The 24135-nt window shown below is 37.7% G+C and overlaps 1 protein-coding gene across 5 annotated transcripts in view; it reads right to left on the reverse strand.

The window, feature by feature from the left end:
- The window catches only part of RUNX1T1 (RUNX1 partner transcriptional co-repressor 1), a 147546-nt gene that overhangs the window by 115717 nt on the left and 7694 nt on the right, over window positions 1-24135 (reverse strand). Inside the window, exons 1-3 of one of the 5 annotated variants that reach the window (XM_032805272.2) lie at window positions 23913-24130; window positions 22031-22158; window positions 9723-9895 (exon numbers count right to left, since the gene is read on the reverse strand). The exons of 1 other annotated variant lie outside the window; for it this stretch is intronic. In XM_032805272.2, the coding sequence (XP_032661163.1) occupies window positions 9723-9810 (88 nt within the window). In that variant the 5' untranslated portion in view covers window positions 9811-9895; window positions 22031-22158; window positions 23913-24130. Of the gene's footprint in view, window positions 1-9722; window positions 9896-22030; window positions 22159-23912; window positions 24131-24135 lie in introns of those variants that run through there. 3 more of the 5 variants (XM_032805273.2, XM_075063094.1, XM_032805274.2) reach the window with 3 other exon arrangements.

Genomic DNA, 24135 nt, shown 5'->3' on the forward strand with positions numbered 1-24135 from the left:
TGCTTTCATAGAGATTAATGTAATGACTAAGCATGGTCAAGATAAATATCTCATTCTAATGTTTTCTTTCCCAGATCTGCCTTTTACAGTGTTGTTATTAATACACATTAAAAAGTTTTCTTACTCTGTAATATGTTTTACATTTAATTGAAGACTGTCTCCTTATCATTAACAAGGATCAAAACACTTTCAAGAAAATCCACCAGGTGGAGCAAATACACAGCAATACGAAACTCTCAAAATTGTTTATGATCATATCGCCACTTCCAAGAAAAAACAATGCTTTATGAAAATCCCCACCACCACCTTTCTCACCCTCCTTTGTAGATATACTGATCAATTTGCCCTAATTTGCTACATTAACAAACACGTGCAAGCTCTTGTCTGATGGCCTTAGTACAAAACCATTGCGTTACAATGTAGTTGTAGCTGTGTTGGTCCCAGAATAATAGAGAGACAAGGTGGGTGAGGTAATATCTTTTATTGGGCCAACTTCTGTTGGTGAGAGACAAGCTTTCGAATCACACAGAGCTCTTCTTCAGCTCTGTGTAAGCTCAAAAGCTTGTCTCTTTCACCAACAGAAGTTGGTCCAATAAGGTATTACCTCACTCACCTTGTCTCTTCTATTGTGTTACAGATCCCTTTCAGCAAGAATTTGCAAACCACTATATACCCCCAAGGCACAACATAAGCACACACACTGTCTATTTTCACTGCAGAACCGAAGCGTTATAAGACTGTATACAAAAGATACTACATTAGAATAGTGTTAAGGTTGTAACAAATTGATCAATCTAAAGAAATTCAAAGTTATCTCATGGCCTCAAAACTACTCCATTGTGCATAGATTATGGCAGGTCTTAGACCAGTCATAGTAGATGTCATATTACATACTAGATATATGGTAGTGCCTGGAAAAGGTTTCGTAGAGTATGTCAGTGTTCACCGAGCATTGCCTTTTCTCTGTGTGTCATATCAACTGGATCATCTGGAGTAGGGGCTCCCAAACTTTTTCTTAGGTGGACCAAGTCTTAGCAGAGGAGTTGTCATGATCCACCTTTCCCATTTATAATCAGTGTTCCACTGGTAACTACCATAATTTCTTACATGCAAAAGGAATATAAGCAAAGTGATGTATTTTTAGCTTCTTCTAAATGCAGTTTAGCAGCTGGAAGCAAGGACGGTAACCAGTAACTGTGACCAACCAGACCACCAATGATGCACAGACCACAATTTGGAGAGCTCTGATCTGGGCAATGCTTATTGTCAGTGACTCATAGGAAAGCATTTTTAGTGGACCAGTTTCCTTTTATTTTTCTTGTATCTTCACTTCTATTTTCTATCTTCCCTTTCTCTGGTCCAAAGACTATTTAAGTATGTGAAGCAGTGGGGGAGAGGAGGAGAGAGAGAGAGAGAGAGAGAGAGAATGGAAATAATTCTGTAATCCAGTGAGTAGGGCTCCCACTGGGAGGTGGGGGACCCAAGTCCAATCCCCTTGGACCAATCAATCTTTCATTATTTATCCACAGTAGAACAGCTTCAATATGTCAAAATATCCCACAGTTCAGTGGTTAGAGAACACTCCGCAGAGGCTGGAGACCCTGTTCAAATCCTTTCTCCCTCTCTGGCAGAGGAATTAAACCTGGGTCTCCCACATCCCAGGCAAGTGTTCTAACGCCTGGGCTAAAAGTTATAAGGTGGGTGGCTCCATCTCTGGCTGGATTGGGCCATGCACGCAAGTGAGGTGGCCAATTAGGTCCCTTGGTTTGTGAGTCACTCCAGGACTCAGATGGCAGATAGGAGTCTAGACGCTTAGAAGGAGCAGCAGGCATATGCCCAGAGGCAGATACATAGGCACCTAGGGAATTTTACTCTGAAAAATTTAGACTCCAGTGAGTTTAGGGGCCTACAGGGTTAAGGCCGAGTTTGTGATCCCAGTGGAGCCAAAACTGGAATGTAGATGCCTAAAACAGGGACTTATGTGCCCAAGTCTGGGGTTTAAGTGCCTAAATACTTTTGTGGATCTCATCCTTTTCCTCTCTTTGACAAGCACTTCTAGGATTGGAAGGTGGCAGCAGTTTCAGGTTCTAATGTTATATGTGCTATCAGCAAAGGTAAATTTGTATTAAACACTAGAAGTACTACAACATCTAACACTGGGTTAACATGCCAACTTAACTTCTACAGACATGCACAATGGAGAGAGTTAGCACAGAATTTGGCCCCTTGTGTATAGTGCTATTAGTGATATCTGATGGGACAGTGCAACACACTCTTTCATGAGGATGAAAATGGGTTGATGTAAAGGACTGTGGTTTCTGCGTATTTTGCAGCCTAAGATGACTCCTAGCTTAGTCTTTTGTGTCAACTTCCTTAATTTTTGTTTCTTTGTTATAGGGGTAGAAAAGACAGTGGCTTAAATATTACGTCTAGATCAAATCAGATGACTGTGATGTGCTCTACATGGGGCTATATTGTGGCCATTGAGAAACAAAAGCAAGATCCAAACCTAGAGGTGATTAAGAGGAGTCTCATACAGAGAACAATTTACACAAATTAATACCATGAGGTCCTCTGAACTGTCAGTAAGTGTCCGAGTACAATTCAAGATGCTTGTTTTAACATATAAAGCCCTAAATGATTTGAGACTTGCTGTCTATCTTTCTCTATCTAATACTGCAACAGCTATGATCAGCAGAGGCATTCAAGCAGGAGTCCCTGGATTTAAAATATAGAAAGTTGTTTTAAGGACATTCTCTCTGAGATGGTCTTGAATATGGGCAGCGACAAAGGCCTAATTTTTCCTCCCCAATCTTTCAGGTGTAGTAGAGAAGGAGTTATGATTATTTTCATTATGTCTTTGGTGCAGGAATTTTATCGTATTGTTTTATATGCTGGTGTGCATTTATTTGTTGTAATGCGATGAGCAGATCATTGTGCTATTGTACCGTGAACTTTAAACTAGAAAGGTGTTTGTTTAGGTTTTATAAAAAGATAGAAATAAAATTTGCATATCCATATAAACGCACATACACCACAGGAACATCATAGTTACCATAGAGTACAACAACTCAATTTTTAATCATGTAGATGCACACAACCCAATTTTTATTTACATTTAGGCTCCTTTACAACACCCTGACTGTGTAAAGAGGCGTTCAGCTGGCTGTAAGGGTTCGTCTATACTACCCGCCAGATCGGCGGGTAGTGTTCGATGTATCGGGGATCGATTTATCACGTCTCGTCTGGACATGATAAATTGATCTACTAATCAATGCCCGTACTCCACCTCGGCAGGAGGAGTAAGTGGAGTCGACGGGGGTGCCGTGGCAGTCGACGTGCCACCGTGAGGACGGCCAAGTAAGTCAAACTAAGATACTTCGACTTCAACTACGTGAAGTTGCTTTTCTTAGTTCGAACCCCCCCTCTAGTGTAGCTCAGGCCTAAGTGTAACTCACATCAACTTTAAAGCCCATTACACTGCCATAGCAATGTAAGTGGACCTTAGTGTAAATAAGAATTATGGACTTGATTCTCAAAGTGAGGTATTATGCACATATTTAAGAGCTTTTTAGAACATGATTATCGATCTGATATACTGTAACAGCTCTTTTGTTACAGTCTCTCCTGCAAATCCTTTTTAGATGGAGGATTAGTGACACAATAGATCATAATGACTCTTTTGGTCCTATTACACTATCGTTTACTTGCAGCTGTGGATGCGCACTGAAGGTTACGTTCCTCTCGATGAACGTAAATCCCCTTCATGCTAATGGGCGTTTATGCAAGTGCATCAAGAGCACAGTATGCCTTTACATTTGCATGAAGAAGTCCTAATGAAAAATACTTGGAAAAAACAAATTACTGCACAGGCAATTTCCACCCCACTCACCAAAATATCCAAATGTCACTAGCCCATGAAAGAGTCAACTCCTGCAGTCCCTATGCAGGAAAACTCCCACTGATGGAAGGTGTGCAAAAAGCTGACTAATAAAAATGTAATAAAATGAAGTCACGGTGAAGTTATAGGAATGGAGAAAAGACAACTGAAACCACAAAGATTTCTTTGGACTTGGTTCTGCTCACACCCATATAAATCCATGGAAATCACTGAAGTTAAACCAGAGTAAATCAGAGTAGATTCATGCCCTCTGTATTTCTTTCTACTTCTGTCTTAAACAGTAGTTTATGTATCTATTTATATTTACATTTTAAGCCCACTTGACTACAAGTAGGTATACTATATGTATTGCTCTGCCTTACTCATGCAAATCGTCCTATTAAAGGGCTAGACTCTGATATCCTTATTCATACTGAATAAGGCCTTAGGCCCTGATCTGGCAAACGCTTAAGTTTAAGCATGTACCCAGATATTTGCAGGATCAGGACTTACTCCAAGGGTAACTATACAGAAATCAATGGAACAACTCAGAGTAAAGCTACTACTAAATACGGATAAGGACAGCAGGAACTAGTCCAAAGTTATTGTACTGTATTGTAAATGGAATACTAAGTTAGAACTCCTAGAAAAATCATGAATTTTAAGAATGGAAGTGCTCACAGCCTCTTGCCATTGCTCTGGCATGCACCATTAAATATCCTTCTTTATTTTATTTCTCACATGGAATAAAATGAATGCAGCAAAGTACTTTGGAGATGAAAAGTTCAATGCGTTAAATATTCTTATTGAATTAGTAAGATGGTTAGTACAAAGATTTTTAACATTCTCAATGTTTTGTTTATTTATTTTATGGCACAAACCCCATTCAAATTATTGTGCTGCTCTTCCAAGGATTTCAGTTCAAAAATATTTTTTAAAGAACTTAAGAAAAGAAAAAAAAATCTAGACAGAAAGGAAAATACTGAAAACCCAGAAATGAACGAGTTAACATTTTGTTGGTATTGTTGTAGTCAGCGTTACACCAATGCCAGAATTTTAAGGGAAAGACTGAAAAGAGCCAATTTTTTTTTAATCTTTTTTTTTAAAAAATCAGGCCTATCTGTCAGAGTGTTGTCCAGGCTGGGAGAAAAGCACCGACAGGAACCTCAAATTCCTGACCAAACCCTCTTCCACACAATGCCTCCTGAATGAAAGGAACCCAGGCCTGGCAGAAATAGCCTGCTGTCAGGAACCAGCCCTGACGTTTGTGGACAGACAGGGCTGGCCTTGCAGGATGTCAGAGCAACAAACTGCTGTTCGAGATACTGGATTTTCACACACTCTCAGCTTGGATGTTTTGCTCTTCAGGTAATTAAACAAGGAAGCAGGGCTGATGTGTACGAGTCTGACCCCGGTGCTGTGGCTCCATGGTTCTGCATATCAACTTCCGCAAGAACTGCCTGGAGCATCAACAGAATCTTCTACTCTCTCTTTCTTGCCCCCACCCTGCAATGCTAAGCTCTATAACAAGTCCTCTCTGGTAATGTGCGCTGCTGTCTTATTTTTTTCTAATTAAGGAAGACTAAATTGCTTGCAAAGTCCCACCAGCCTTGCTGCCTCCTTTAAAAAAAAGGGAAAGAAATGGTTACATTCTGATTGATACCCCCACTCCTTTTATACATAATTGTAACAACAGCAGTAGGTGGATGATATGCTAAATTATGTGCCCACAGGGGGAGGGAAGGAACCCTATAGGTATATGCTTTTACTGGGCTCATCATCCTAAATAAAATTACTTTTGAAAAGTGAGTGGTTTATGATTTGCCCAACCATTGTTTAATATTTTAAAAATGAAGTTATTGTAATTTAATCATCATTACTGGGGATGTTTTAGTCTGAGAACATGTTGAAATATCATATAGAACTGTAAACTAGAAAAATGGCTTCATATTTTCACTCTCCTCCCCAAAGAATTTAAAATCTGGACTTATTAGCTAATAATTTCTAAATTGCTTGCTGTAGTAAACACAGAGATTGCTTTGTGACTGAACTCATTTCTATGATTTTAAAATAATGTTTACACAAAATGATTTTTAAAAATGCATAACATATTCCTGCTTCTTTTGAAAATCCATAGACTAGAATATTGGCTGAAAGACAGAGACCAAAAGAGGAATACAAAAACATGCCTGCTTGTCTGTGTTGAACACAAAGAACATTAAATGAAAACAACTGGCATGCTGCCAAATTCCTATAGAGGCAAAGAGATTCAAATAAATTGATTTCACGCATCACACTGACCTGGGATCAGTGAGCAGTGGTACAATACACTCAAAGCTCCACGTGGGGCAAGCCCATTAATGTTATCAGAGCCCTAGTATATTACCAGGAGAGAAAGAAAAAAAAACAAAACCTCTCTGCAAACTCAGAAAATCTTTTTGAAAAAATAACTTGAAATCACTTTGTTTCAATTATTAATAAAGATATAAATTTGTGAAAGCAAACAGTCTGCACCTTCGAGATTACTGAAAATATATATCTTTCAAATTAGAATTTCTATGAAAATCCATATTTATATTACATACACTCTCATATACAGTAAATGCACTCAGACATACATGCTGAACTTATGCTATATATCTTCTACATACACACATTCTCTACACTTTCTACTTTTCACCATTGTTGCCTTCAAAATTAAATTCTTCTCTTTGAGTTTCCTCTTTTCCCCTCCTCCCTCCAATGTTTTATATAGATTATAGGCTATTTTCTTTGTACTTCAAAAACTGGATTCCTGCCCAGTACTTTCCTATTGGCTCAGAAAGTAAACTGAACAGAATGGTCACCACTTACAACTGTTCTATCAACTTTACTTATAGAAAAAACGTATTTTTGGAAGTCATGAGCAGTGGTTTTCTGTACACACACATACATACACACACACACTCTCAAAAATGACCCATTAGCAATCTGACTTTCTTATGATGAGTGAAATAACCCATATGTGCTCTTGTCATCCATCTTTGTTTTTCATTAAGATCTCCTACACTGCAATCAAGAATAATGCCAACAAGCCACAGGTGTGCACCACATTAACAGATGAAAATCTGATTGTAAGGGGTGTGGTGATGGTTCTCTATCTATAATACATTCATCCCAAGGTACTCTTATACATCTGTGATATGCTAAAGGCTTTTTATTTAAATTGTAGCCTTAGAGAGATTTATGCAGGCAAGCAACTACTAATTTAAAGGGCAAAATAAATAAATACATAAATAAAAGACAGTGAAGTAGCAAAACCAAGGGTGAGGAGGCATGCTTATCACAAATGAAAGGTGTTTAGTGTAATAAGAAGAATATAAAAGGAATGGAAGCCATTTAGGAGGTTAACTTGACTCCACCATCTTTTTAGGTTGTCTTTATCAGATATTGGTACCAAGCAATAAGTGAAATATTTTGCTTTATAATGTAGACATTATTACCAAGGTTATTGCAGACAGACCAGCATGGATTGGTCCCTGATCCATCTCTATTTTTCATGAACAACCAGATGAAATCTATACCCTTCAACATCCATCTGAAAAGGCAATGTCTTCCAACCTTAATGGGAATTAAATACATTTGTGAAACTGGGATGAAGGTGACTAGATACATTGCAATTATGGGACAAAGTTATCTAGATCAAGATGATATACGGTCATTATTAGATTTCAGACGACATAAGATTCCATTCTCGGCCAACTTCTTAACTTGTTCAGCAACATTTAAACCCAGAGCTTACTGGAAGTTTAAGGTCACTGGCCAAAATTTTCAAATTAAGGTGCTTACAGTTAGGCACATACATGTGTATTTAGGCACCTTGCTAAGTGGCCTGACTTTCAGCAGTTGATAAGCATCCCAGCTCTGACAAAGATCTAACAATGCTAACAACCACCAATCAATGTGTCTCTTATCTAAGTAGCTATAGAGCAGGTTATCCATGAAAGATGTTAGTATTCACCCATTAAGACCTTGCCTATATTAGAAAGTTGTATAGTTAAAGCAGTACAACACCCCTAGAGTAGATGCAGTTATATCCAGTTGTATACGTAAAGAGGTACTATATACCAGATTAGCTATTACTGTATAGAAAGGGGAATAAGCTACACTGGTATAAAATGACTTTATATTGACATAAATGCATACACACTAGGAGTTGTACCAGCAGCTTGACTTGACCCATGGCTAAGGAGGTTAATTTCACATCCTCCCCATCCAATCAGACCACTTCATTGGCATAAAGCAAGATCATTCAGGCTTTATGAGGATGAAGTAAATTTCAGCCACACCACTATGCAGCAACAACAGAAATGAAGAACATTAGAAGACATGCATTCTGCCTTGCAGTCCATTTCCATTTCTCCTACATGTGCTGTATTAGCAATAAACCACAATAAACTATCCATTAGGCTGCTACTGTGGTATACTTCAGGCATGAAATGCCTTAATTTTACAAATAATTTGTTTTTAAAAATCCTCTATAAAAACAATATTGGAGGAAGATACATGCAAAGTACTGTTCCACTATGAAAAACAGTCCATAACAGAAAGATAAGAGAGCAAACAGTGGGCAAAACCTTTTCACTTTAGCAATAAAAACATATAATATATACGGGAGGAGAAACCCTGGTAGAGGGGAATTAATTCTTCCTCCAAAGCCAGCTATGGAAATCAGAAGCACAGAGAAGCAGCTTGCTTGCTTGGGACTGACCTAGGAATTAGAATTAAATTTAGAATCCCAATTCTGTTGTTTAAATTATTTTAAAGGGGGCATTTACCCCAGTGCACAAAACCCACACCAACTCTCCACACTATCTAGGGTTTTTAAAGTGGTGATGAAGGCCTTCTGTTGGCCCTCTGAACAGGGATGAATTTCACAAAGGATTACCGCTGTGGTAATGGGGTAGAAGAGAGCTGAGACGCAAAGTGACATAATAGGATTTAGCTGCATTTAAAACTAAAGTGTCTAAGACTTGAAACCAATGAGAGTTGACCCTATGGACTGCAGGATTTGGGCCTATGCTTGTTGTATACTACACTTTTACACCATCTGCTTGAACAAAGAAAGGCTCCCATTCTGAAAAGCTTACCTGTTTACCCAGAATTATTTAAAATCCATTTAATAAATATTTAGTTATTCTGCTCTCTAGACAACTGTTTCAGAAAACACCATTTCTTACTTATAATAAACACTGGAATTGTGGTATAGCTTTCACACTTAAACTCCAAGTTTTGTTTTACACATATCAGATTTTTTAAGTCACCAAAGAGTACTCCATGACAGAAACAGAAAAATATCCAGACTTGATATCTTGTTATTCAAATCTATCATGGATTCCCTCTGTGATGTATTTGCCTAATAACCTGTCTATACCATAAATACATCCATGTCCGCAAACCTGGTTACAGTTGCCACATGCCCTGTTTTCAAACATTGTTCCAATTTGTAATGCTGATGGGACCTTAACCATGCTTCAAAACCTGGCTAAAGCCAAGTTTGTAACCAGATTAGGGGATACTCATATTGTATAATTGTTTTCCAGATGTGGTTGAATTTGTAGAATGGACAGGGCATTAGGAAAGTGCAATGCTGACTTATTTTTCCATTTGTCCTGGATTCTTCTCCAATGATATTAAAACAAAGTCACGGATATGAAACATGAAATTTGATGAAGGCTTTTTGGAGGCTGATATGGGGCTGCGAGAGGAAATTTCTCTTTTTAATTACAGTTTACAAGGCAAGGTACGGTAATTAAAAATAGGTATGTAAATTATAAAAATCAAATATTTATCTTTTCCTTACCTTGACAAAATTCAAAGTTCCCTTTTTTCCGGCAGTCACCTATCACTAAACTCAGTGCTCTCCAAGTGTTTCTTTTGACAGATATCATTCTCCACCAATCGCTCTGCTAATTTCCTCTCTCCTTTTCTGACTGGGACAGATATTATGTTCACCAGCCCAGAGATCAATCTTTTCTATTGACAATAACAAATAAAAAAAAAAGAAGCACATATCACAGCCAGTTTGAAGCACCACACCCCTTTATTTGCATAACAGCAGGACTTTTTTTAAAAAGGAACAGAGATAAATGCTGTCATTCTAAAGCAATCATTACCCACATTTTCTCAGATAAATAAATTTTATTAATTATTTGTAGAAAAGCTGTTTTATAAATTAACACTTTACAACAGTCCATGCTATAGACAGTAATCAAACAAAGGACGAATGCAGACTACATGTCAGCATCTCATCCCTAACTCATTTCTCAAAAAGGTGTTTCTGATATATTTCACATAAAATAATAATAAATACTTTACCTGGTCCAACAGACACACTACACAATCACCTCTTAAACTAATGTGCTATGTGTTAAGATCTTTACATTACACACAACACTGTTGTCTCTTCTTATGAGTAAATAAATTCCAAATAACGGGAGATCAAAAGTCATGCTCCTCCCACCTCTGAAAAACCAACCCAACCACCTCAAAACTGGGCTACTAAGATACTTCATCGTTAATATTCATCTATATTACAACAGGAAGATCTAACATTGCTATAGTTAAGATTGTCAACTTTTCCAAGACAATGCTATGTTTTACAGGTCTTTCTAATTATGGTAGGACAGAAAGATTTTCAGAGTTAGGCACACACAGTTACATGCATGCTTCAATCTGCATCTACGGATCAGGTATCTGAGGACATAAATTAGGCATGCAAACAGGTCTGGGCACAACTACATGCAGGTAATTGAAAATCTGACCCAGCATTTCCTCTGGCTTGGATCTTATTGCACAAAATGTGTACATGGGCCCATTTTCAAATTATCAATTCATATTTACATCAGAAACCATAACTACTTACATATATATATATATATATTTAAATTCCTTACATGAAAAAGTTTACTATTTACAGTACTTCCTTGAGTTTATACTCAAATTTTGGTCTCAGTCCTCCAGCCAAACTTCTATTGATTTCAATGAAAATTACAGTGAATGTCAGGACAGCAGCACTGGACCCAACTTTTGTCAATGGTTAAGCTTTAGATGTAGCATTTTGACATTGGCAATTTGAAAATGACCACTGAAGTATGGCTAGGGTATTCCGCTTGCAAGCAGTAATTACCTCTATAAAAATATGTTTATTGCTATTTACCAAACTCTGCGCTTGTTATCATATTTATCTAAGAGGCAATAAAAGTTCCTTTCTTATCTATCCTCTAACATTAATTGTACGCTTTTTTCAAATGATCCTGGATATAAAATACCTGACATTTCCATGAATGTATACATTATTGTGAGGTGTTTTTAAATGAACACTTAGGGCCTGATTCTGACACTTTTGCTAAGGGGGTTCTCAAACTGAGGCTACGTCTACACTGCACGATTAATTCGAAGTAGTTTAAACCGATATTACAAAACCGATGTTATAAAATCGGGTTTGCACATCCACAGTGCAATCACAAAATCGATTGCTTGCGTCCCTGGTCCAAGGCTACCATCGATTTAAGGAGCGGTGCACTGTGGGTAGCTGTTCCTCAGCTATCCCATAGTTCCCACTTCCGTGTTGAGAGCACAGTGCCTGATGGGGCAGAAAACACTGCCCCGGGTGGTGCTGGGTACAGCCTCACCCCTCCCTTTGTGAAGGCAGCAGACAACCCTTTGGCGCCTTTTTCGCGGAGTGCATTGAGCAAACGCCATAGCACAGCAATCTTTCCCTTTTTTTTTTCACGTGGTGGTGGGGGGAAATAAACTGAGGAGCTGTTCCCTGAACCACGCCAGACACTGTGTTTGAACCTACAGACATTGGGAGCTCAGCCAAGAATGCAAATAATTTTCAGAGACTGCTGTGGACTGTGGGATAGCTGGAGTCCTCAGTACCCCCTCCCTCCCTTCATGAGCGTCCATTTGAGTCTCTGGCTTCCCGTTACGCTTGTCACACAGCGCTGTGTATCCTGGAGTTTTTTATTCAAACGCTTTGGCATTTCGTGTTCTGTAACGGAGCTGGATACAACAGATTTGTCTCCCCATACAGCGATCAGACCTAGTATCTCCCGTACGGTCTATGCTGGAGCTCTTTTTCGATTTCAAACTGCATTGCCAGCCGTGCTGATCAGAGCTCCACGCTGGGCAAGCAGGAAATGTAATTCAAAAGTTCGCGGGGCTTTTCCTGTTTACCTGCCCGCTGCATCCGAGTTCAGATTGCTGTCCAGAGCGGTCAGTGCTGCACTCTGGGATGCCGCCCGGAGGCCAATAACGTCGATTTCCGTCCACACGAACCCTAATCCGAGTTATCACTATCGAATTTAGCGCTACTCCTCTCGTTTGGGAGGAGTTCCGAAATCGATTTAAGGAGGCGGTAAAATCGATATTAATGACGACGTCATGTGAACGGATACAGCGTTAAATCGGTATATCGGCCATTAAACCGATTTAAAGTCGCAGTGTAGACCTGGCCTGAGGGTCAGGACTCCTCAGGGAGTCACGAGGTCATTACGTGGGGGGTCATGAGCTGTCAACCTCCACCCCAAACCCTACTTGCCTCCAGCATTTATAATGGTGTTAAATATATTAAAAAGTATTTTTAATGTATTAGGGGGAATCAAACTCAAAGACTTGCCGTGTGAAAGGGGTCGCCAGTAAAAAAGTTTGAGACCCACTGCTCTTGCTCATACTGAGGAGAATTTTACTGAGCAAGAAGTCCTATTGATTTCACTGAGATTATTCCAGAAATAAGTTTCTACTCAGCATTAGGATAGTAAAATCTGGCTTGTAGTAAGGGAAACATATAAAAACTTACTCTGAATAACATTATTGCCTAACAGAACTCCAGGATAACAGCTTGAAGTATTATCTTTAATCTAAGTTATAGTGCTAGCGCCTAGGTATTTCAGTAAATAGAGTATGGAACACACTTTACAGAGAGACTTTTGTAATTACATAGGTACCCTACAACTGTTTAGGAAGCTGTGTCCACATCCATTACCTAAATTTGGACTAACGGCAGACGTGAAGCATTCATCTCATATTTTGTATTTAACAATATTACAATTAATCTTTTAACGGGATGTATCCATCTTTTGTTAATCTACTAATCTTGCCACAATAAACATGTTCAACTATGTTCATTTAGGCGACATATAACATTTTATTTGAATCTACTGAATAGTGAATTCCTTTTCATGAAGGGGGGGGGAGAGGTTTTTTAAAAAAACTCTTCCTGCACAAGACAATGTATTTTGAGTATCTTCCTTTTAAAAATTATATCCTCTCATCCTATCTTTTTAAAAAATGTTTTATCTTCTTACTAGTTCTCTGTTCCATCCCCTTGTGCACCCTTTGTATGTGCTACACTTTCCAAAGTGATAATAGTATTCTGATAAATCTATGGTATGGTTATATATGTTGTCACTTTTTGACTCGATTTATAAATTCTTGTTACTAGAATGTACATGCAAAGTGCTCTGAAAGTGAAATTCCACTCAAAGCAGAATGCCTCAAACAATTTGTAGTCCTACAAGACTGTTATTAAAAAAGCTCAACATGTTGTATTACCATGGAAATTGTGGAAAACATACATTCCCAACAAATATTACTTTTTCTCAATGGTATGAAGTAATTAAAACCACATGTGTAAATCTGCGATCCGTGCAGTAGTTCAAGCTGCAGCTAATACAAAATACAGAGAGTGAACTCTGCCATATAAAAGATTCTTGTTACAGAAATATAATGTGAAAACCAGATGCAGACAGAAAACCTTAATCACAGATGGGAATGTAATCACTGGCATACAGAACACTTTTTTGATCAATGTTAACCATATGCGAAATGTATTTATTTTCTAAGGAATGCAATAACTTGAGAGAGCCTTCTATTTGAATTCGGTTAACCTCATATTCACAATGCTTTTATCTTACTCCTTCTCCCCTCAATATATAAGCTGAGCCAAAGTTTTAAGAGGAAGAGTCATTGGCCCTGGCAAATCATTCTTGTATCAGTTTATCTTTCAAAAATTTAATAGGATATAAAGACTACACATATCAAAATCAACCTCAAAAGAAATCAAATGCAGTTACCCATTACTGTATTTCTCAGTTATTGCCAGAAATCCCTTCATCACCTAAGCACACTTCTCTAGAGGATTATATCACCAATTTGGTTACATTTTTTCTTTAGCATAATTTGTAGTTCTTCAGCAATGCAGCAATAAAACCTTTTTTTTAAAAAATCAACTTGGTTTTCAAATCAAAGCTGAACTCCCTATTCTGATGAATCTTCTTCCCTCTTTATGAAAAGTAAATGGTTGCCAAAAAAAGCTGTTGTGTCATCAAATTAAAACGTAAATTTCCACTTGAAGCACATGGACTTTATTCTAACTGTAGGAAAGCATGATATAATGGTGAGGTGCTGAGTACCCCCAACTCTTACTGACCTCAGTGGGGTCAGTGGGAGCTAAAAGACACTCAGCATTTAGCACGATCTGCCTATATATTACTGAAGTTGTTAATTTACATCATGTCCATTATGTGGCCCAAGACTCAGATGATATCCTATCTTGTAACTGCTGGATGAGAGTAAAGTTGCCAATCTGTTGGTTTTTATTGCTAGTGAACTCAAAAAGCAATTTCTGTTCAACTGTCAAAGATGACGCAAGTACTACAATTTTGTGCACTTTTTAGTCAAAAATATGTAAACATATTTTAAAATAGGTTTACCCCTCAGGCTCCTAACATGTTGCCAGTACAACCTAGTGTTACAAAGGTTTAGCATCCGCAAGCTATATCATGGAATGTCAATCCTATATATAGTTTGTCATCTGGTGCAGGTTCATTTCATTTTTCTAGATAGTAATTATAATTGGTCATTAAACTGGACTGCAAACTAAAGACCAATATAAGAATGGATTGCAAGTTTTAAAAAAGGTCAATGAGTTCTATCACCTTTGGCTTAGTGCTAACTCCCATTAGCCTTAGCCTAGATTAGGCATGTACATCAAGGGGAGGACAGACACTTAACCTATTCTGTCACAGGACTCATGGATCCTACCATGGTTTAACCAAGAGGTGCCCCACAAAACATTTCCACTCAAGTTCTTCAAAGACATTTTATGTAATATTCATATCCCCCATGTGAAGCTTAAAATAAGCTGTTTTCTATGCTCATATGTAACTGGCTTTTTTTTATTAGAATACTTTTTACTCTATCGGTTTTATGTATTCTTCAGGTAAAAGGGGCACTTAAAAAATAAATCTTGCCTATTTTGACATTTTGTTTTGGAGGAAATGCTAGTCAAAACCCTTTTTTCCCGACAATGTGCAGCATTCTACTTCTAAAGCAAAAGTGATGTGTATTTGAACATGGTATACTTGACTTCAGAGCAACTATGCTTAAATCATTAACAGTCCCTCTCAGACTTTGACCAGATATATATTTTATTTTGCACAATTTATATAGTAAAGGATGCAGGATATATTTAAATAGGAAAATACAGCCTCCCAGCTGTTAAACAGTTCCACGCAATAAAACATGGAGCGAATCAGGAAAGCTCTTGTTTTGTGTAATTTGTGTGCATGTCTGTCTGTCTATGTCTTTTTTCCTTATCTAATTTCATCTGTGAGGGACCGTCCCTAGAGAACAAGAGAAGAGAGAACCAATTATATCCAGAGGCTGGTTTCTCCAAAATGAAGGCATCTGTTCCATGCCAATGACTTCCACATGGAAGAAAAACAGAACTTTGAAGGCATCTGTTTTCCTGGTTGACAGTCACAGATCTTAGGGTTTACTGTAATTGCCCAGCTGCAAACATGATTTGGTTGCTGCTGTTGTTGTCAGCTGATCTCATCACACACAAAAAAGGAGAAAGCTTAAGTCTTCTTTAAAAAAAAAAATCAGTTCTTCTATAGAATCCTGACACTTCTTTCCCTTTTGATGAAGGTGCCTTTAATGGTGCACTTGATTTTCTTGGTAGAAATTAGTTGTAACGAGTGTCTTAATAGATACAGGAAATTATTTTATTGTGCAAGTTTTCTGCTAGCTATATTATTTTTAGGTAAAATTATTAGTATAAGGTGTTCATTTCATACCAGAATTCAGTGTGGTATTTTATAGGCATTATTCAGAGACTAACGTGGTTCACCAACTGCTTAATCCTGAATCTGACCTTTTTCAGATAAACAGTCCCAGCTCTCCTGAATAAGGGCCCTGGGATTGCCTATGGAACTCATATGGCAGAAAAAACTAATGTGATTTTCATAATTTAAATCACATCACTTTCAATGAGAGCTAATACTTTACAAAAGAAAAAATATATAATGCAATGTACTGGTGGTTCAGAACCATGCTATACTGTAATGGGCCTTTATGCATATGACATTATGACGCCTTCTGACATTTTCAGTCATATACACCTCTACCCCAATATAACGCGACCTGATACAACACAAATTCGGATATAACGCGGTAAAGCAGCACTCTGTGGGAGGAGGGACTGCACACTCCGGTGGATCAAAGCAAGTTCGATATAACGCGGTTTCACTATAATGTGGTAAGATTTTTTGGCTCCAAGGACAGCATTATATCGGGGTAGAGGTGTACTTGAACTCATATACACAAAACTCCTGCTACTCTTCACTGTTAAAAACTGAAAAAATAGCTAACAAAAGCTTTATCAAGGGCAGCTAGCTTCAGGCAGACATGTCCATTTTGAAATATCAAGACCCTTACCAATTCTCCAAAGGCAGACAGCTCAGCACTGAAGCCCACTTTAGAATCTAAGGACACTAATAGTGCAGTTGCAATGAAAATAGTCAAAACTTGGTTATCATAAGTATAAAATATATTTACATACAGTAACCTACATATAATTAAGGATCATGGCTCCAGGAAATATTTAAAGCACCAGGGAAGAAATGTTCCTTCCTTTCCTTCAAGATGTTCTTACAGTCCTGGAACAAAAAATGCCACCTGTCCTGTATGATGGAAGTGCCTTGCTTTGTCTTTCTTCCTTACTTTCACCAGGATCTCTGTGTGATTCAATGGAATCCACTCTCCAGGACAGATGGAATTTTAAGGCCTGATCTTGATCCTTTGAACTCAATAGCAAAACCACTCATGGACATCCATGGCCCTTAAGTCTCAAAGATTGTAATAGATATTAATTGATTCTCTCTAAACGCTGTTGTAATTGTGTTTATTGCAGCTGTACAAACAATATTCTGCAATCCGTTAGAGCATGTCTTACTTGAAAGTACTTTTAATGCACTTTCATGTAATGGTTGGAACCCTGACCCTACTGAAGTCAATGGGAGTCCCCCAAAATGCATAAGCACACATTATTATATGAACATACATTCTCTATCACCCATATTTAATTCCTTAACACCACATGCAGTGCAGCATGAACAATTCCGTAGGGATGGATCACTTATTTTTCATTAAGATCTGAGCTAATGACTTATCCCCACCTAACCTAAGAAAGATGAGAATTCATGTTACAAATTTGTTTCTCATCTGGGGACAAATTTGGATCTAGTCTTAAAATGAATCCAGCAGGATACTAATAACAGTACAGGGCTGAGGTGGGAGGAAGGAGACAATGGAGACTACCTCCAAAGCAAAGCAAGAACATTTAGATGTTTTCTAGAAGAACACATTTTGACTGGCGAAGAAGGTTACAACTCCAAAGACATAAACGTTGCAACTTTGGCAACAGTATATTCAGCTTTGTTTCTTTCCAGTGGTGTTTGCTCATCGTTGTGCACATACAGCATGTATAAAAATCAAAAAGAAAGCAGTGTGTCACTGGTAGGATGTTATCCTTGCTCACCTTCACTTTGCTTTGGCACTGGGTTCAGCATGAGTTTCCAACATTAAATCGTTTGCTGATGGTCTTTTCAAATAATGAATAGCATGATCTTGAAACAGCCTTGGCTTAATGTTTCCTAAGAGTCTGTGATTCTGCTAATTAAACCCCTTTCTACAACATTCCTCTTAAATACTTTTAACAATGCCATCATTAAAAAAAAACAAAAAAAAAAAACTAGCATCCTGGCACCGCTATTCTTTGACAGCACCCCCTGCCTCCCAGGTGCCATTATCCATAAACTTATTGGCAGCACTCTCAGGATTTTTGGCACCAGTATGCCTTAATCTCTTTGGCAGCAAACTCCACCTGGCTGTCACTGGAACTGCTCTCCCTTAATCTCTGTCAGAGCACTTTTCCCAAATATCCTTTGCCATGGTATCATTCCGTCTCTTTTGAAGCATTCTAATTATCTCATTTTCCGGCTACAGTTGCCCTCTATCTTGCTGGCAATGCTCAGATTGGTCTATGGCACCTCTCTTCATGAAGTTGTCAAGCAGAAGTGTTCAAGAATATTATTCTAACATTTAATAAGAGAAATTTTATGACAATATCTTAGCCAGTCAAACTGGGTATAAACATGTCCCATGGTTTGAAATTTTATTTTATTTTATCCTACTGATATGACTGAGCTTGTGGAGAGGAAAAATATGGTGGCAAAGTCTTAACCACTTTGATTCTCAACAACACAACACTGTAAACCTTGGAGTTACTAGAAGTCACAGACAAGTTTACTCAATATTCCAGCTTGTCATGATGAAACGTAGAAACAGCAATCTGATCCCGCTGCTCCCAGGCAAATGAGGGAATGATACACAGAAAACAGAGTATTCAGCCAGAGAATCCATTGTGGAAAGTCTTTTGACCTAGCGAATCGAAACATGACATTTGAACCACCACCTAGGGAGGCGACTGTGTGGTCATCATCAGTCAGGCAAGAAATGTAGTCTATAGCTCTTCAAATAAAATGAATCACAAAGGGAACCTGCTTGGTGGTAATGACTAGTACTTATGCAAATTGCATATCAACACCCAGCTAGGCGGACATATTAAAGCCTTCTGCAGCTACTGAACTAACTATGGGTCTTGTACAACAGATTTTGCTCATGCAGCCACCTCTCTAGGTGGTGGTCAAAATTCCTGGTTTCTACTCTCTGGCTCAGAATGGCTCTTTCATAAATGAACTAATATTTTTTATTTTGTCACTGGAAGTAAAAAAAATTATATGCCACTGTTTGTGTATTAATTCCCCTCCACTAGGTGGAATCTTATCTTTTTCTAAATAAAAAATAGTAGCTTAATTATCAAAAGTAGCTATTATCACCTACCATGTTTTCTTTGTGGTGATTCATTTTATCTTACAAGCCACAATCTAACCTAACTAAAGAAGTGCTGTTAGATCAGCCGCCTTCTTGACATAAAAGAAGAAATCATTAAGCACCTCATGACGTGAAGAGTGTACTGTTAATGTACTGCAATATGGAAGATTGTAATAATACTGCTGTTACAACACTACTGTATTTTTCTATTTGTAGGGGCCTTGTATCTCAGCATACCCTTGAATGATGATGAATTTTCAAGACAGAAGATAGAAAAATGTAAACAGAGAACTATATTTTTAATAAATCAGTAAAATAAATATCATGCACCACTTGGACAATTATAAAAACAGACAGTTGGTGAATTTTGTTAACATTCTTGATAAGAGCATATAATATCTTGGATATCTATGATGCCTTTTATCCTGAAGTATCACAAACTGCCTTACAAAAACTGAAATATGCACAACATAAAAGGATTATTTCACCTACCATTGGTGGAGTGAAATGGGACAACTTTTTAACAGTGTACAGCAACACTACACAATATTTTAGGGCAGAAAGTGAAGGAATTCTGTTGAAATTGTTGTGAAAATGTTGATATCCTAGCCAATTCATCTAATGGTGTTAACATCCCCCTACTGGTGTGAAAAGTACAATGTAATTTTATGTCTAGAAGCAGTGAGCACCTTGGTTTTAAATCTTTGCTGAAAGACAGCACTTCTAGAAGCATACTATCCTGTGGCATTAGTTTAGTAATGTCTCCAACGGGAAGGTTCCATCAACTCAGTCAGCACTACCATTTCACTGTTACTTGCTCTTCCATCTAAATACTAACTAAGCCAGGCCTTAATTAGCTTATGAACTCTGACAGTATAAGATCACAGGCAGTAAAGCCAGCAGACCTTTTGTTTTCATGAGCTACCATTCTCCACTTCCTTGTCCTATGTATATAAATCCAACAGAAGATGGAATTTGATGAGGATTAGATTTGTTGCAGGTAGGAGATGGAAAGCGAGTTTTGTATTTAGCACAATGTTTGTTTGTGTCAGGTGGAAGGTGTAAATGGCTGTTTAATTTAATTTTTGTTTTTGTAATGTCTATCAGCGGTACCTAGAGCTTTTGATAAATCTAAAAATAAATAAATATCAATCTCTTTCAGTTAATGTAAGTAAGGTGTACCTGCATGCCCACACTCACATGAGCACAAGTTATAAAGAAAACACGCAGCAGACATTCACTCAGACTTACACAAACACTAACCTCACACAAAATCTGCTCAGTATTTAATTTTCAGTGTATCTAATTTTCTTTAAACTGGCTTTTTGTTTAACTGTGAGTGTTCTCAAGCAAATATTTAAGATGCAAAAAAATTATGATCAGATTTATTTCTTTAACTGTATTTGTTCATGTGGTATTTGGTGTGTTTATCTATAAAACAAAGTAGCTTTAACCATAAAATAAGGGACTAGAACCTAGGGCAGCCCTGGGTTTTAATTTTCACAGATTTTTGAATGTCACTTTGTGATCCTGGGTGATTCACATCAATCTCACAGTCAAATATAAGTGTAAAACCAAACTAGAGCAAAAACAAGATCCTTCCTCCCATGTATCCATGATGCCAAGGAACTGAGCTCCTGGCTAAAAGACCAGAATTCAGCAACTAAAACCCATTTTAAGATTAAAACCAGGAGGAGGCATGTATCCTTCTCTGTGGCAGATAATTTGTTGTGTTGTGCTTACTATGAAATAAAGTAGTAAATGAAATATCTCATTCAGTACAGCATATATTTGCACATAGTATTTGTATATATACACTCAAATAAGTGTAGTACAAAAGAGAGCTTTTGTAGGTACCACAGTGAATTACCACTTCTTTATTAAGACTCATAATTAAAATAAAAAACAAACAATCCCCTCACCACTTTATTAGCTCAAAAAAGGGAATACTTTTCCCTAGAAACATATCTGGTAAAATGCTCACCCCTTCCTGCCTCTCCCCACCACCACCAATGTGGTGCTTTTCATGTTCATAAAACTCACTTGATTAGCAGCACTACAGAAGCGAACATTTTTGTATGTAAGCACTCAAGCATAATTTAATGATTTTATTTAAGCATGGAAAAAGTTGCACTGAAAGCTCCATTAACTAAAACATCCTTGATTAGCTTAAACTTAGATTTGCAGGTATAAGAAAAGTGAAATAAGCCAAAGAATGCTCTCTGATCTCTAGAATATCCTTAACTTTACATAAGACATCTTGACAATAAGTAAAAGCTATATTGTTGGAACAGATAAGCAATTAATTATTATGTCTTATAAGGGGTTTTTTTGTTTTATAAAATTTATTCCCCAAGTTAAATCTTTTAAACACTATACTGATATTTGGTTACCAATACCATTTTTATAGTCCAACAAGATGAAGTCCTAACTGAATAATACCATTTTATCTGCATAAGATAAAATTTCCAATAAAAAAAAATGCATAGGAGATTAGGCAGGAGATTTTTTCAGAATAGATTTTTTTTTTTTAAATAACGCACTTGCATTAACAAAAGATTGCAGTGGCTTCCAAATTATAGGGTGTTATTTTTAGTGGAAGTAGTTCAATATTCATATTGGAGCAGATGTAGCAGTTTAACAAAACAGCTCTTCAAATCCAGCACAAATTGAAAACAGGAAAACTGATTGCATTTTCTCTTATCACTTTCCTTTTCTGAATTGACACTTTTGGCCTTCTGAAAATTTACACATGGCTTTCATCTCAACAGCACCTGCTGATCAAACAGAAACCTAACATTTTCATGAAAATGGTATAAAGGACTAGTTTTCTTCTTACCATCTTTAAGGGCATCTGCAGGCCACTCGATGACAAAAATTGTGTTGATGGCACACTCAGAATACATTTTATATTTTCATTAAATTTACCTTTTAAAATGAGTTAAATCACGAATGGCTCTTTCATATTAGCTCTCAGTTGACTTTAAATTAATTTCTGCATCAATGTCTCCCTGACACTGATGGATTTCATTCTTCGGGAAAATTTGGCAGAATATCTAAAAGATTTTGAAACAATAAGAAATAGCATATATTTTGTGGTCATGAGGTCATTACAAATACTTAGATGACTCTATGTACATGTACAGATGTATGCATACGTATAAATATGCACATACAATATTATTTATAATGGGTGAAAAGAAGAAATATTTAAAACCATAATATTCTTTCTGTATATAACTCCCTCTGCTTTTACCCTAAGGCAACAATGGGCAGGGGGAGACAAACAACTCATTTTAAAGTTGTCTTTTGTTTTCTTACACAATCTACATATCAGGTGTAGGTCTGGCAGGTGCTTTGGAGCTATCAAGGCTGTGGTGAACAGATGTCATCATAGATGAATATGGTAAATTACCCAATCAGCCATTCAGTTCAAATATACTCGTGTGCTTGATGTAAAAGTTTGAAATATCTGGACTTGTATATAAAATATGAAACAAAGTATGTTATTATCCTTTCTGCTAGGGATCTGGTAAACTCTGAAGTGCAGCAGAAGGTAGTACTGGTCCTTCTTAGGTCCTTCTTCCCTTCTGCATAATTCTTAGTGTAATTAAATATCCTTCTTAAACCTGCTATGTGTCAGTTTTTTAACTGATAGAGCCCTAACCCTTCTGAAATACTCTGCTACCATCCATTACCATTCTGCTTCAATGATAAGGTAACTTGAGGCAGAGATGACACACAGTAATATATGTGCCACTCTAGCCAGTTGGTTTGTGAATTTCAGTGTTTCATCATGCTCACTGAGGCAATCACAAACCTGAAATGTCAATACGTTCAGTCAATGGAAGTAAAATAATGGGACTCTATTGTCTTACCCTATCGATCTGCTGCTGTCAACAAGGATACAGCTCCCCTGGCTTTAAACAAATTTTAATTAGGCTTTTAGTTACTGGATCATATCTATCTATGCAAACATTTCACAAAGTGATGCAGCAACAGAAATATTTTAAACTTTTATATACATTTTCAATGACCAATTGTTGATTTTTGTTTAAAAAATAACTCCTTCTAAGGAGATTTTAAAAAGACCGCAGAGAGAGAGAGAGAGTTTGCATTCATGCCTACATCAGGTAATTTTAAACTGATGGAGAATTCTCTTAAGTAAACCAAAACTATCAAACTTCTAAATATATGGATTTTCTCTAAGAGGAATGGCATTCATCTTTAGCACGCTCCAAGTTGAGATGTCTCCAGTAAAACAATTTGGACGGTTGAAAAAAAATATTACAAAATTAGTGTTTCCTATTAAAAATGCGGATGGTAACAATTATCTATCTCTCTTCCTCCCAAGAAAGCCGCACTTGGAGTACAAACAAAAATCTCAGATGTCTGATTTAACCCAACCCCCCCGGATGTTATTTGTTGTTTTGGTGTAGTGGACCCCCCAAATAAAAAAAAATCAGTGTGCACTTACAGAAACTCTGCTTTCTTTTCCAGATACCAAGGGCGTGAGTGGGTGAATAAGTGGTAGATAAAAACACTGCAGCAGTCCCTCAAAATCAATCAAAAGCCTCAGCAGCTCTCTCCCTAAAGAGAGCCTATTTTCTACCCATTCTCACCTAATAAAATAGCTAATCAAGTCGTTATGCTGCTTACTTGCCGCCCCCATCTAATGGTTTTAAAGTCTAGGCGAGACATCGTCTATTGTTCCCCCGCAACCCCCTCTCCCAGGGTGTCTCGCGCTTGCCGAAGCCCGGCCAGCCGGGGCCAAAGGAAACCCACGGAGAGACCAGGGGGCTCATCTCACCTTCGCGAGTCCGGGCTGAACAGCGAGAGCGCCCGGGCCAGGGCTGCCGCCTCCTAACCCCGCACAACAAAAGGCAGATCCCTTCCCTCGCCGGGCTAATCTCTCCGGGTAAATTCTCCGCCAGCTACGAGGAGAAGATAAGAGGTTACATCTTCACTTCGCCGGGATCCTATCGACTTCGGCATCGTTAGAGAGATGGGGGGAGCCCCCCGTCTCCCCGCGC

Source organism: Chelonoidis abingdonii, chromosome 2 (assembly GCF_003597395.2).
Source record: "Chelonoidis abingdonii isolate Lonesome George chromosome 2, CheloAbing_2.0, whole genome shotgun sequence".
Classification (NCBI taxonomy): domain Eukaryota; kingdom Metazoa; phylum Chordata; order Testudines; family Testudinidae; genus Chelonoidis; species Chelonoidis abingdonii.